The sequence below is a fragment of the Henckelia pumila genome, chromosome 3, assembly GCF_033568475.1.
Source record: "Henckelia pumila isolate YLH828 chromosome 3, ASM3356847v2, whole genome shotgun sequence".
NCBI lineage: Eukaryota > Viridiplantae > Streptophyta > Magnoliopsida > Lamiales > Gesneriaceae > Henckelia > Henckelia pumila.
In genome coordinates this window covers 62,661,290-62,675,055 of record NC_133122.1, presented here as the reverse complement: position 1 = coordinate 62,675,055, position 13,766 = coordinate 62,661,290, and the positions used below count along the sequence as shown (strand labels likewise).

General features: G+C 30.1%; 1 protein-coding gene across 1 annotated transcript; it reads right to left on the bottom strand.

Annotated features, from left to right (window-relative positions):
- Window positions 1-764: 764 nt before the first annotated feature.
- Window positions 765-3,902, bottom strand: LOC140891699 (uncharacterized). Its single transcript, XM_073300305.1, has 5 exons — window positions 3,590-3,902; window positions 3,385-3,491; window positions 2,233-2,728; window positions 1,387-1,505; window positions 765-1,277 (listed from the first exon to the last, which is right to left on the bottom strand). Exons 1-5 carry the CDS (start codon window positions 3,836-3,838, stop codon window positions 1,079-1,081), a joined length of 1,170 nt encoding a protein of 389 aa, XP_073156406.1. The 5' UTR covers window positions 3,839-3,902; the 3' UTR covers window positions 765-1,078.
- Between the last annotated feature and the right edge of the window lie 9,864 nt (window positions 3,903-13,766).

Here is a 13,766-nt window from a genome sequence, read left to right as displayed (position 1 = left end):
TTTTAACATCAAAATAATACATTATTATGACTATTTAATTAAGAGATTTTTTTTCACAAAATTTATTGATGAGATCATCTGACAATAGGTTTTATTTTTGGTTATATGTGAAACAAAATAGTTTTTTTTTTTTTTTTGGATAAATTCTCAACATACAGCATATATTGCTGAGACGACACCCACCCGATATTACTCATATGGTGTTGAATATTGTTCATATAAATTAGTACATTATTTTTTTCTTCTTCTTTTATAAATTAGTACATTATCTTGGATAGAAATTGTTACTATTATGTATTGAGCTGGAGCTTGTGTGGAATTTGGAAAAGAACTTGAAGAAGTTTCTATGCGGGGCAATGAAAGGCTGGTGTTTAAATATGGGATAATATTCAAATGGCGTTTCAGAAATGCACCAACCTAGAAAGTTATCCGGAATTTAATCTATTTTAAGATGACTATTTTTAGATCTACTGAAATTCCTCATTCAAAGGAGGGATTTTCACATTTGATAAACTCAAACCGAGGTGGAAATATTTGGTGAAGGTTTTGGAACAATAATGTCTATACTCATTTGACCATTACAAAAATAAAGAAATTCTTAGTACAATTTCAAGTGTTCCAGCATTAATCCCACCATGTGCTCAACTCGAGCCAAGCTCAAATACACAAGTCATCGTTTTCCAAACATCATGTGCGTTCATTGCTTGCAAAGTTAGGCTACTGCAAATCAAGATTCTCTCCCTAAAGAAACGACCCGAGATATAAAAAAAAATGCTAGATTGGGCATGGATACAAAACAAGCCATGAAAATACATTTTCAAGCTAGAGTCTTAACTACCATGTAGTTGAACTTGAGGTAAATACCCCATCTTTTGTTCAAAACTGAAAGAACGTCAATATAAGGAGTCATGTGATGTAACTATGCCATAACTACCAAGTAGTTGTGGTACACACCCCATCTTTTAATCCGAAAAGAAATAAAATTTGGTGCATACCATGCTTCAATTAAATTTTCTTTGATGGCCAAGAAAATGAATCAGGGGAATTGCCTGATTTTTGTGCAGGATTTGAGAAGTAACTATGCAACACCTACAATATACGCATTCCATGCATCTTGCTGTTTGAAACTCATAGCCTCTTCATATTTTACATCTCTTCCAACTGAGAAGCCATCTGTGCATCTAATTTGTTCACTGTCAGGCATGCTACGAATCCATACGTGAACTGCACGAAAGCCAGCCTCTTCCAAACAATCCTTCACTTCAGGCAGGGACCAGCTAGAAAACATTGTGATTACATTATCCATACTTTGTCAAGACAGTGACTATAAAAAGAAAGGCACTGAAGATTTATAAACAACAGGTGGACGAGGACAATCGAGCTTACAGTCTCCAGCTATAGCTAAAAGCATGCCGCAGCTTTTTATGCTGCTTTTGGAGATGGAAGTGGAGGCTGATTCTTGTTTTTCTCTGAATGATGTCAAATTCAGCTTGCTCCCAAACATACTGAAAAAGATTTGGTAACATCAGCAATCATTACAGAATGGTGGTGAATTGCTGTGAAATATTATAGGATTCAGAACTTGAAATCATTTGTTTGCCAATAATATTTATTTGAAGTGGTAAAGTGCAGCAAGATTCAAGAACAAAATAACGAACTACGTGAGTCTTTAAACAACAAATCTTGGTTCCCACTGGGCCAAAACACAAAAGTGTTGATGCTTCAAAATCCAACCACTCCACTACGAACTACGCAATAATAGGTTTTACCACAGTAAGTGATTCAAGGTTTAATATGGAATGCACGGAGACTTGATAATTCAATTTTGCGGGAAGGAGCTATAATCCAAAAGAATTAATCCTTTTTCGTAGATGGATTTCTTTTCAAAATTCCATTCTCTGAATTTTGGATGCCTTGTCTAAAATATCTTCTTGGGGCAAGGCACTAGAGAGTACTCATATCTTTTATTTACACAATGGATGATCAAATGAGAAGATATGACAGCAATCGAAGCAAATACCAACCAATTCAGTAACCAACCAGGTTTCGGCAGCTAATTGATTATTATTTCATCTTCGGCACTTAAGAAATGCCAAAAGAATGAAGTTTTCATGTTATGTTAATTCTCCTGTGAGAAAGAAACATTTCTGTAATTCTATTAGCATTAAATATAGTGCTTCAATAAATATCACATAAATGGAATATGCAGCCCAATATAGTAGCATAAGATACCGTAAAATTCGGAAATCTTCTCTGCAGCCTAAGTTCATTTTCTGATGAGGTACCTCCATATAAATCCATCACAAATATTCCACCTTTTTTACTCAGAGCATTAAATGCATGCTTGAAGTACAAAATCAGCTCTTTGCGGCTATGCAGACAGCAACAACTATAGTTAAAAGCACACACTATATCTCTTGCTGGCAACTGAGTTTCTTTCATGGATTGAGGAGCCTCGGGCCTTCCCTCTGACATAAAATTTTCTGTGCAACTCAATGAATCACTTCCATCACCTTTCGATCTAGTATTCTTGATAATCTCGTCATGATCAATGTTAATCAATTTTGAATCAAGAGGTTGCAACACATTTCCATGAAACAGTGTAATCCTAGAGCTGATATCAGCTCCGATTCTGTTAACATTGTTCTCCATGCACCAATTCAGAGCTTCGACATCCAAATCTAATCCTACAGCAGTTCGCCTAGCATCACCGTGAATCCATTCCACACTGTTCGATAAAATAGGTAAAGAGGGTACATCTAAGTTAGTATAATGTTGAATTCATGAGCAATAAAAGATACTCAAATATGGGATGAAAAAGCTTCGAAGAAATTAATATAAGTTACTGAGAAAATGGTAACCTGTACTAACCTAAATTCAGAATTGTATAATCTGCTTGCATGGAGACCAGACACCGAAATTAGTTTGTCAAACTACTTTTAATAAGATAGTAATTTCTTATTTTCCGAAAAAAAAATGTTAGCTTCAATAAAAATTTTGTTTCCTAACCAAGAAGAGAGAAACCAGCTTCACAAAAAGTTGTCATATAAACGTCAACCTCAAAGAAAATGCAGGACCCTCAACTAGAAACGAAATCAAAGTCCTCTTCATTGATAGAATTGTGTCAAATGACCGATCAAGAAAACAATTAATTGAAACATAACATTTAGACAAACATTGAAGTAAGAAGCATGTCATTCATATAAACAAGGAAGACTGAACGAAAAGACAGAGTCATTGTTTTCTTGGGATTAATAATGAGTGCAATTTCTCATACAATAACAGGATGCTTAAAAAATAACCAACTACACACACAGAGCTATCCGGAGTTACAGAAAAGAACGACGAAAAAGACCAAAAGAAGAAGAACAGGGGCCAGCATACCTCAAAAGGGCAGTTCCACAGAAGTCTTCCTGGAGATGGAGGGGAACCCTTCCACCCACATACATCAAAAAGAACTTCTGCAGATAGCATATGTCCCCTTTGGGTGACTGCATTTGCAAGAAATACAAATGAAACAATTAGTCGCATTGATACACAAGAATTCACTACATAGAAACATAGATAAACAGTAAACTAAGTTCCAGACCTGCACAGATTGTTGATAAAGCAAGAATTTTGAAGGCGCGTCATCACTATTTGACGGGATTTGTTCGGTCTCCGTTTCTTTTTCTTGGGATTCTTGATCAGAATCGGAGAGAGTAGTTTGCTCAAGAGTGGAAGTCTGCGGGCTTAGTGGGTAGCCCTGGATTTCTTCATCTTCGTCTTCATTAACAGTGTACGAGGTTCTTCTTCCCCTGCGGTGGTCGTGGCTTTGCTTCTTGCCGTGTTTTCCCATTTCCAGGCTGCCGCTGGCGAACGCAGCTCAGTGACGAGTAATTTTAGGAAATTTTGGACCCAACCAGTATAAATTACACGCAATCATAGATTTTAACCAATTTCCTTTATCAATTAATATTTATAATTTATAATTTTATACATCTTAATTAATTATGCGACAAATCCGAAAATAATGAAATAACTTGCGTTTGATTTTAAAAAAGCTCATAGGGTGTTTTGACTAAATTTATTTTTTTAAAAAAAGCTTAAAAACTGTTACTGTTATAACTTATTTAAAAAATAAATTATTAAAGTGTTTGTGTAAACTTATTTTAAACAACTTATAAATATTGATATGTTTGGTATTATAAATTTTTTTTATTGTCAAAATTATAAAAAATATATAATTCTATTAAAATAACGTTTCGAGTAATGCATATACGAATAGTTTTAGTATAAACCTATATTAAAAAAATAATATTTTTTTAATATTTTATTTTAGAAAAATTTATGTGATTTATAATTTTTTTTTAAAAAAATATTTAATATTTAATAGGTGGAAGATATGATGGAGAGTTATGAAAATATTGGAGGATAATTTTTGAGTTAAGACATCTGTGATTATTAACGATGATAGAATTTTTGAGTTAAGACATTTTATTTTTATTGAAGTTATAATAAAAATAAAATTTCTTCAGCCAATTTAAGTAAATCCATATGTTTAATATAGTTTATTTATTATTTCACCTTACATTTAAACATTTATATTTTGAATTGTTATTATAATTTGTTCATTTGTATTTTGTTAATTTTATTTTCAAAATTTTACTTAAATATTGAAACAGAAAATTTGGATTTGATAGTCACAGTATCCGAACATTGTACTTTGCGCTCATTTAAGATGCTATTAACATCGGTATACGTGCAGCTACTTCATCGAGCTTAATTGATATAGATTCTTCTTCCCAAATACCTAGCAGCTCAACTACAAATAAATCAGATATGATTGATCTAACGATTGATTATGATTTTCCTCTCTTTGCTGTTAATACTGGCGACAAACTGTCGTTTGTTCATAAATGTAATTTTTTTAATAACTACACGTTTTTTTTCCTAATTTTAAGATATTATATATATTTAAGATATAAGTATAATCATCCATTAATAACGTTTTTTTTCGTTTTTTAAATAGTTTTTGTACTTTTTAATTTTTTTTTACATTATTCTAATCACTCACTGTAAAATTAAATTTGTTTATATTTTATTTTTATAGTCAAAATTTTAATTTAATGTAAATTATATTATACATAAAATATAGTCTCTGCATCACACGGATGAAATACTAGTTAAAATAAAATAAAACCAAGAAATATATGCCTAAAAAAACAAGAAATATAAACATACATTATGGGGAGTGTATTTGATTCAGATTTTTAATGATTTTAGTTAATTTAAAAAATGACAGACTTTGTGTAATTAGATAGATTTTTTTCAATTTATAGAATGACACAGAATTATAAAAAGAATTCTATGGATTCCTGAAGATTTTTCGACAGACTTTCATAACATTTTTTTAAATAAATTATATAGATTTTATAAATTGAACGGTGTTAAAAATAGAGATGGTCAAGTATGTACAAATAAATACAAAATTTTTAAAATTTGTATTGAAGAAAATAATAAATCTATTTATCATAATATATTTATTTTAAATTATAGTTTGAAATGTATATATATTTATTATATAATTATATTATATTAATTAAATATTAAGGCTCGCGAACTATTCGTGAACTATCGAACATAATAATTTTGGCTCAAGCTCGGCTCGAAAAAAATTTCGAACATGTTCGAATTCGGCTCGAGTTCGATAAGCTCGAATACGAATCAAAGATTTATCGAGCGAGCTCGTAAAGCTCATGAGCAAAACTCAAAAGGAATACATCAAAACACGATGAGTTAATTTACAAAACCATGTTGGCCATGTTCCATAAAAGATGCCGTTAATATCAATACCTTAAGGCATAGCAAAATACACATGATAAGTGAGTGATTAATAAATTATCTTCATCAATCCCTTGCTTGGTTCATTTTTAAAAAGTTCATGATAATTCAATGGGCACTTGATAAATGCTTTGACTAGGGGACTATATATCCCTTTGATTTGGTGTGATAAATTTAATATAACTAAAAAAATACTACAAAAAAACATGATTATCCTCCACATATAAAAACATCTAAACTCTAAACATGTCTCATTCTCCTCCACATTACGATAGGGTTAATTTTGTCATTAAAATCGAATATATAAATTTAATCACTTTATTAAAATCATATCACACATTCAACATAGTATCCTACCATTTTACTTATTCTTAATTTATCCTTATATTATATATAATATACTTATCCTATACTATGTAACAAATCATACAAGACGATTGTGTTAAATGTTTCATCACAGCCACAATACTATCATCAAGCTATTAAATTTCCCGAGTGGAACAAGGAAATGAAGGAAGAGTTAGATGCGATGGAGGCCAATAGCACTTGGCAAGTCGTTCCGTTACCTCCTGGAAAATTTCCCATTGGTTGTCGTTGGGTTTATAAAATCAAATATGCTTCTATGGTTCTATTGATAGACACATAGCACGTTTAGTGGCCAAAGGTTACACTAAACAAGGAGTTGAGACATTTTCTCCTGTTGCCAAGCTTGCAACCGTAAAGGTATTATTAGCTTTGGCAGCCACACATAATTGGCATCTTGCCCAACTTGATGTCAATAACGCATTTCTTAATGATGACTTGTTCAAAGAAGTGTACATGGATTTACCGCTTGGTTATTCTCCAGATACTCTGCATTGTTCTGATTCTCTCAAGCTTGTATGTAAACTGAACAAATCGATTTATGGTCTTCATCAAGCTTCTTGTCAATGGTACACAAAATTCTCCCAAGCTTTACTTGCTACTGGTTTCACTCAATCAAAATCTGATTACACCCTCTTCACAAAAGAGGCAGGCTCTTCATTTGTTGCGCTTCTCGTATATGTGGATGACATTATAATCGCCGGACCAACTACTTCGACAATTCAATCCCTTAAGACTTTTCTCCAAGGACATTTTAAGCTTAAAGATTTGGGCCAGCTCAAATATTTCCTCGGTCTTGATAGAAGGGGATTTTTTTGTCCCAACGTCATTATGCTTTACAGTTGTTAGAGGACACGGGTTTCCTATCAAGTAAACCGATGAAGGCTCCTATGGATTCTCGTTCTCATCTCACTCATGATGCCGGCGAGCCACTCAAAGATATTTCCCAGTATAGTCGAATTATTGGTCGATTGCTTTATCTATCTCTTTCACGACCCGACATCATGTATTCAGTCCACAAGCTTAGTCAGTTTGTTTCCAAGCCACGGACCCAACACTTACGGGCTGTTCATCATCTGCTGCGTTATCTTAAGGCTGATCCTGGACAAGGTATATTTTTTCCTTCGTCATCCTCTCTTGATATTCGAGCTTTCTCAGATGCTGATTGGGCCTCTGTTACTGGGTTTTGCATTTTCTTGGGTGATTCTTTAATTTCCTGGAAGTCCAAGAAGCAAGCTACGGTCTCCCGGTCATCCATCGAAGTGGAGCATCGTGCCTTAGCGAAGTTTTTTGGCTAATTCAGTTGCTCAAGGATTTCAACATCATCTTGTCTTCACCTCCTGTAATTTTCTGTGATAATAAGTCCGCTATACACATTGCTACAAATCCTGTGTTTCATGAATCGGACTAAGCATATCGAAATTGATTGTCATTTTATTCGTGGAAAGATTTTGGAAGGAACAATCAAGTTATTACCTATTTGCTCCCGTCTATAGCTTGCCGACATGTTCACCAAACCTCTTTCAGCTTCCACGCTTCAAACTCTACTCTCCAAGATGTCTGTCATTAACATCTATAGTACATCTTGAGGGAAGGATATTACGGATAAGTTACAAGATAAGTTATATAGCAGTTAGAAGTAGTTACATAGCGGTTCTATATATCTGTATAAATAGATCTTTGATTATGTACAGAATAATCTATGTTATTCATTGATCAGTTCAATACCATGGATTCCTACATTTCCAAACTGAAATACTTCATCTTCACTTCACTCGATCAATTAAACCCGACACTCTATTTGATATATATATACCTCCATTCATTCTACGTACCAAAATTTTCAGGTTGAACGTTGTAGAACAAGAAAAAAATCAAGGAAAATGGCACATTGATTACACGTTACATTTGAAATTACAAAATTATCTCTCCATTTTATTTGAAAATTTTTTTCAAAAATACATTAAGGATCATTATGTAATTTCAAGTGCAATATATAAGTAAATGTAACTCTCCGTGTACACGTAGGATCACCCAAAAAAATAAAAAATTATGACGAAGCGCAAAAGCTCCAAGTAGCTATAATGGCTAATATTCCCCACAAACTATGCTCATTGGTCTTGCCAAGCAATTCGTCTTCCAAGATACATTACTCATTATTTTGAGATAGTAGCATTCCACAACTAAAAATTTATGAGCCACAAAGATTTTCAAATCCACTCTATATCATCTTATGCAATTTCAATCATAATTGTGTGGGATTTTTAAATGCACCCTATATGAGTATCATTTTCAATATATCCATCGAACCCTCCCCAAAATCAGACCCATCAAAATAATTTGCAACCTTGAATTTTTCTATCCGAACAAGTCAAAATTTTTTAAATTCATTAATCCAAATGCAACTAGCTAATGATTATTCCTATTAATTCTTGAAATTAATCGCTTCCCACCATTATATAATATATAATATTATAATTAAAATATATTATCAGCTTCTTTCTTTTAATTTTTTTCCCTCTCCATAAGTAGCAACGCAAATGTAGTCTTGGAGAAAACCCATTACTAAATTGCCTAAAAAAAGAAAAGAAAAGAAAAGAAACGAAAAGAAAAGAAAACCCATTAATAGGAGAACTATGCTCTTTTTTTTTTTACCTTAAATACTAAAGACCATAATCCTTTTCTGCAAATTCCCATTTGCCTTTGATTTCCCTTTAAAATTTTTAAGTAAATAAAGGAGATAAAGCAAGAATCTAGCTCCTCCAACGTCAAATCATCCTTTATTTACATATAAATTTTACTTTTAACTAGTTTATTACCTTAAAGAACATAACCCTTGTTCTCTGGTTACATGGCATATAATCACTAAGCCCATTGTATTTACATCGAAACTAATATATTTTAATGTAATCCACTGGTGGCTCTGAAATGATCTAAAAATTGCTCACTTAGTAGCTAGGGTTCTTTCTTGTTGCCACTATAAATACATGGGTTGCTATTCCATTCTCAGCCAGCAAATTAAAAGTCACCTCAAGTAAGAAATTTTCTCTTGCAATACATATTATATGGCAAAAACAAAAGATACAAAGTACGTACAGTAGTGTCCTTTAATTTGTACGTACGCACACACCTAAACATGACTTGGGGAATTGCTGCAGGTAGAATCACAACAGTTCCAACCGTAGCTATCGTGTTTAACAGAGAAGCCACCAAGTACAGGCCACCCCTCCTCCATTTCTCGACAAGTATTTTACATATACAGGGGATTGATTATTAATTTAACCACAGAATTTCAAAATATATATACATCATGCACAAATTAATTGTTGTAATCTTATGGTTACCTCCAGAAACAAGAACAGAGATAGCACTATATATCCAAAACAACAATCACAGTAGAGAAAATAACATAAGAACACGAGAGATTACTTGGTTCGGATTGAGATCATATAATACTTACTAATAATATATATATATATATATATATATATATATAATTGACAATTTATCTATATCATATAAAAGTAGCGCTTTATTTGTGAATTTAATGTTTTGTTTTTAATTAGTTTTGTAATTTTTAAGATTTTTTGAGGTTTTTTATTCATTATATAGTTTTGTTCAATAAGTATTTAATTTGTATCTATGTATTTATTGTAAATAAAATTAATTGTTAATATTTAATTCATGTTCGAAACGAAAATTTTATCAATTGAAAACTATATTTTTTCTTTGTCTATAAATCTAAAAAATTTATTAATTTTTTTAACTTACTTTCAAGCTTTATTTCCATTGCTATGTTTTTAGGTTTTAAAATTTTTAACATAATTTAGTATTAAACTTTTAGAAAACAAAAAATTCAACCGAGTTATTAAATTTTACCGTCTTGTTCAAAATAAATAAAATCATATCATAAATCGAGATTTTATTTTACTTGTATAAGAAATGTATTACCCTCTTTTATTCAATCAATTAGTTTATTTTTTGCATTTGGTAATCTAACAAAAATCTTTGGTATTCCATTTTTTTAAAAAGGGGACTATAAAAATAATGGTGATAACTAACTATGTAATCCTTTAAAAAATTTTAGGGATTAAAAATATTTTAGTGTTGAACTAAAAGTGTAATCAACACTGACATTTTTTTGTTCAAATTTAAAAATATATAATTATTACTAACTTTCATGTTGATATTTGAATTACATTATAATATAATATTTATCTATATAAAAGTGGTCATTTAGTTAAAAATTTACAGTTTTGTATTTATTTTATTTCATTTAATGATTAACTTTAAGTCTTTTTCAAAGTTGTCATTTTGTAGCTTTTTTTAGTGAGTATTTAATTTATGTCTGTTTATTTATTTTATGTGAATTAATTATTAATATTTAATTCATGTTCTAAAGTTAAAGTTTTATTAATTGATAGCTATCTTAATCTAAAAAATATATTAATTTGACAACTTACTTTCAACATTTATCAGCATCGCTATGTTTTAGTCTAGACCTGGCCACGGGCCGGGTCCGGTTCGGGTCCGGGTCGGCAATAGGTCGACACTTAACCGGCCCGCTCGTGGCCGGTTCCGGTCCGGGTCCGGGTTCGTTTAACCGGCGATTCCGGGTCCGGGTCGACCCTTATTTTTTTTTTTTAAAAAAAAAACTTATACAATTGAATTTTAAAAACTCTATCAAATATTTCATTATCTCAATAAAAAAGCTATTACATTTATTATTAAATAAAAAATATATTATATTTCAACTTTTAACATCTTATAATATTACATTTATTTTAAAAAAATAAATGACATTTCAACTTTCAACATTGTATATTAAAAACTCTATCTAGTTCAATAAAAAAATATTATATTTATTAAATAAGAAATATATTACATTTCAACTTTTCACATCTTATATTAAAAATTATATGTATATCAATAAAATATTTATTATATTTATTCAATAAAATTATATATTATATTTCAACGTCTTATATTAAAAACTCTATTTATCTCAATAAAAAATATATTAAATTTCAACTTTAAATATCTTGTATAAAAAAATATTATAACATTTAATTATATTCAATCACATTTAATTAGAAAATTAACACTTGGCCTAGTGGCAAGAATGAGGTCCCAAAATCATTTGGTTTTTGGTTCAAATCTCACCCATGTGTGGGTATCAAATAAATTATAAATTTAAATTAATTGGAAAATTAACACTTGGCCTGCTGGCAAGAATGAGGTCCCAAAATGATTTGGTTTTGGGTTCAAATCTCACCCATGTGTGGGTATCAAATATATTTACATATTTAAATAAATTATTTAAAATAATATTTTTAAAAGGTAAACCCGCTGGATCAACCCGGCAAACCCGGAGGGTCGGACCCGTCGGGTTGAACTGGCCAACCCGCCGGTTCGGTCCCGATTTCAGGTTGGACCCGTTGACCCGGTTAACAGGCCCGTTGACCACGGGCTGGGTCCGGGCCCAACCCGGCCCTTGGCCAGATCTATTTTAGGCTTCTAAACTTTTTAACATAATATTTCGGTCATTACAGTTTCACGAAAAAAAAATTAAATCATTAACTTAGCCATCTGATTCAAGACAAGTAAAATCATATCATAAATAATCGAGACTATATTTCACATATAAATGAAAAATATTCTCCTCTTTTATCTAATCAATTCGTTTTAATTCGTTTATTTTTTTTTTGAATTTAGTAATTAATCTAACTAAAATTTTTTATATTCCAGATTTTAGGAATAATATTATAAAACTAATGGTGTTGACTATGTAATCTAACCATGATAGTTTACTGAAAAAAAATATTACAAGATTTGAAGAAATAAAAATTATATAAAAAAAAAAGTTTACCTTGATTGTTGCATATTATATGTATATGATTTTTCAGAAAAAGGGAAAAAATGTTTTACTACATATTAATATTTTAGATTTTTATGACAAACTTATGAAATAATTATGTTTATCATTAATTAAATAAATAATTGTATGACTAAATTAATTTTTTGGCATAAATTTGTTAATACTTTAACATAAGAGTTTATGTTAGAAAAATTTATTGTGTATTGTATTTTTGTTAGGAGTACATTAATTATTTTATATGCTAAATTATTATTCAATGTATATTGAATTTGATTTTCAAACCTAACGAAACAAAGTTATTCAATACGCCAGAAAATATATGCAAAAAAATTGTGAAAGTATTATGCATGAACAAAAAACTTGAAAATAAAGCAAGTCATATGGACAACATGTTTTATCAGACGTAAAAAAATATATACGATTTAGATACACTTTATTCATATAAGATCAAATTTTATCTCCAACTAAAACTTTCAAATTTAAAAATTATTATTATTTTTCACTAAATTTTTAAATTTTAGGTTTTGGTCACTAAGTTTTCAAAATTTGTTTGTTGTAGACTAAATTTTATTTTAATCTATTTAGACCTAATTGTTGTGGTGACACTAGAAAATGCTTATTTTGCGTCAAAAATACTAACATGGACATTATAATAACGATGTGACTTCAAAAATTGTTGACTTGTTAGATGTCACGTCAACAATCGGATTAAAAATAGTCAAAATTAAAAATTAGTGTATCAAAACTTAAATTTGACAAATCAATTAACTAAAAATCAAAATGTGATGTGTTAATGGAACTGAAAAATTATTTATTTTCAAATAAATTAATGTTTTAACTTGAAAATCAATAGAAATAAATTTATTATTTAAGAGATATTACTTTTGTTGAAGTTTAATAACTATTCATATTGAGAAGAATAATCAAAACATGATGTTTGAGATACAAGATAGTTTAAAATATTGGATTAGCTAGTATTGTTACCAATGGCTATAATTTTTGAAAATGCAATAAGCATTTGACCATACAATATGTATCAAAGTGAAGGTCATGATTTCGATTCACATTGATTGCGAACATAATTATTGGAATGGAGTTTATTGGGTACAATAATTATCTCGTTGCTATGTAAAACAATCAAAATGTAGTGTTTGAACTGTTACACAAATTAAATTAATATTTGAATTGCACAATTATATATCATCAACTATATATAGCTTTTAATAAAATTCAAAACACTCAGTCCTACGATTTATAAAAAACCAACGTATTTTTTTACATTTCTCGACAAATATATAAAATATTTTATTGTTTTAAAGTCATTACATAAAAAAATAAATTAAAGCCAAGGTATAAAACATAAAATCATCGATTAGATACTACAAATCGATCGTAAATGAGAAAAAATTAAAGACATAATGTTATCACTTCATTAAATAATTAGATATCAAATCATTATTATCGAAGTTTGAATTGATAGTAAAATATATAACATTTAATTAAAAAAACTAAACAATCAACTAATAAAATTATTATCACATGTCACGTGCATTGCACGTGCAATTTTCTAGTATATATAAATAAGTCAAATATAATTATGATATTGGCCGGGTTAGACTCGATATTTTGTTGAAAAAAAAAAGTGGAAGCGAAAGTTCCTGATTGAAACACCATTAAACCAATCATATTCAAGCCCAATCGG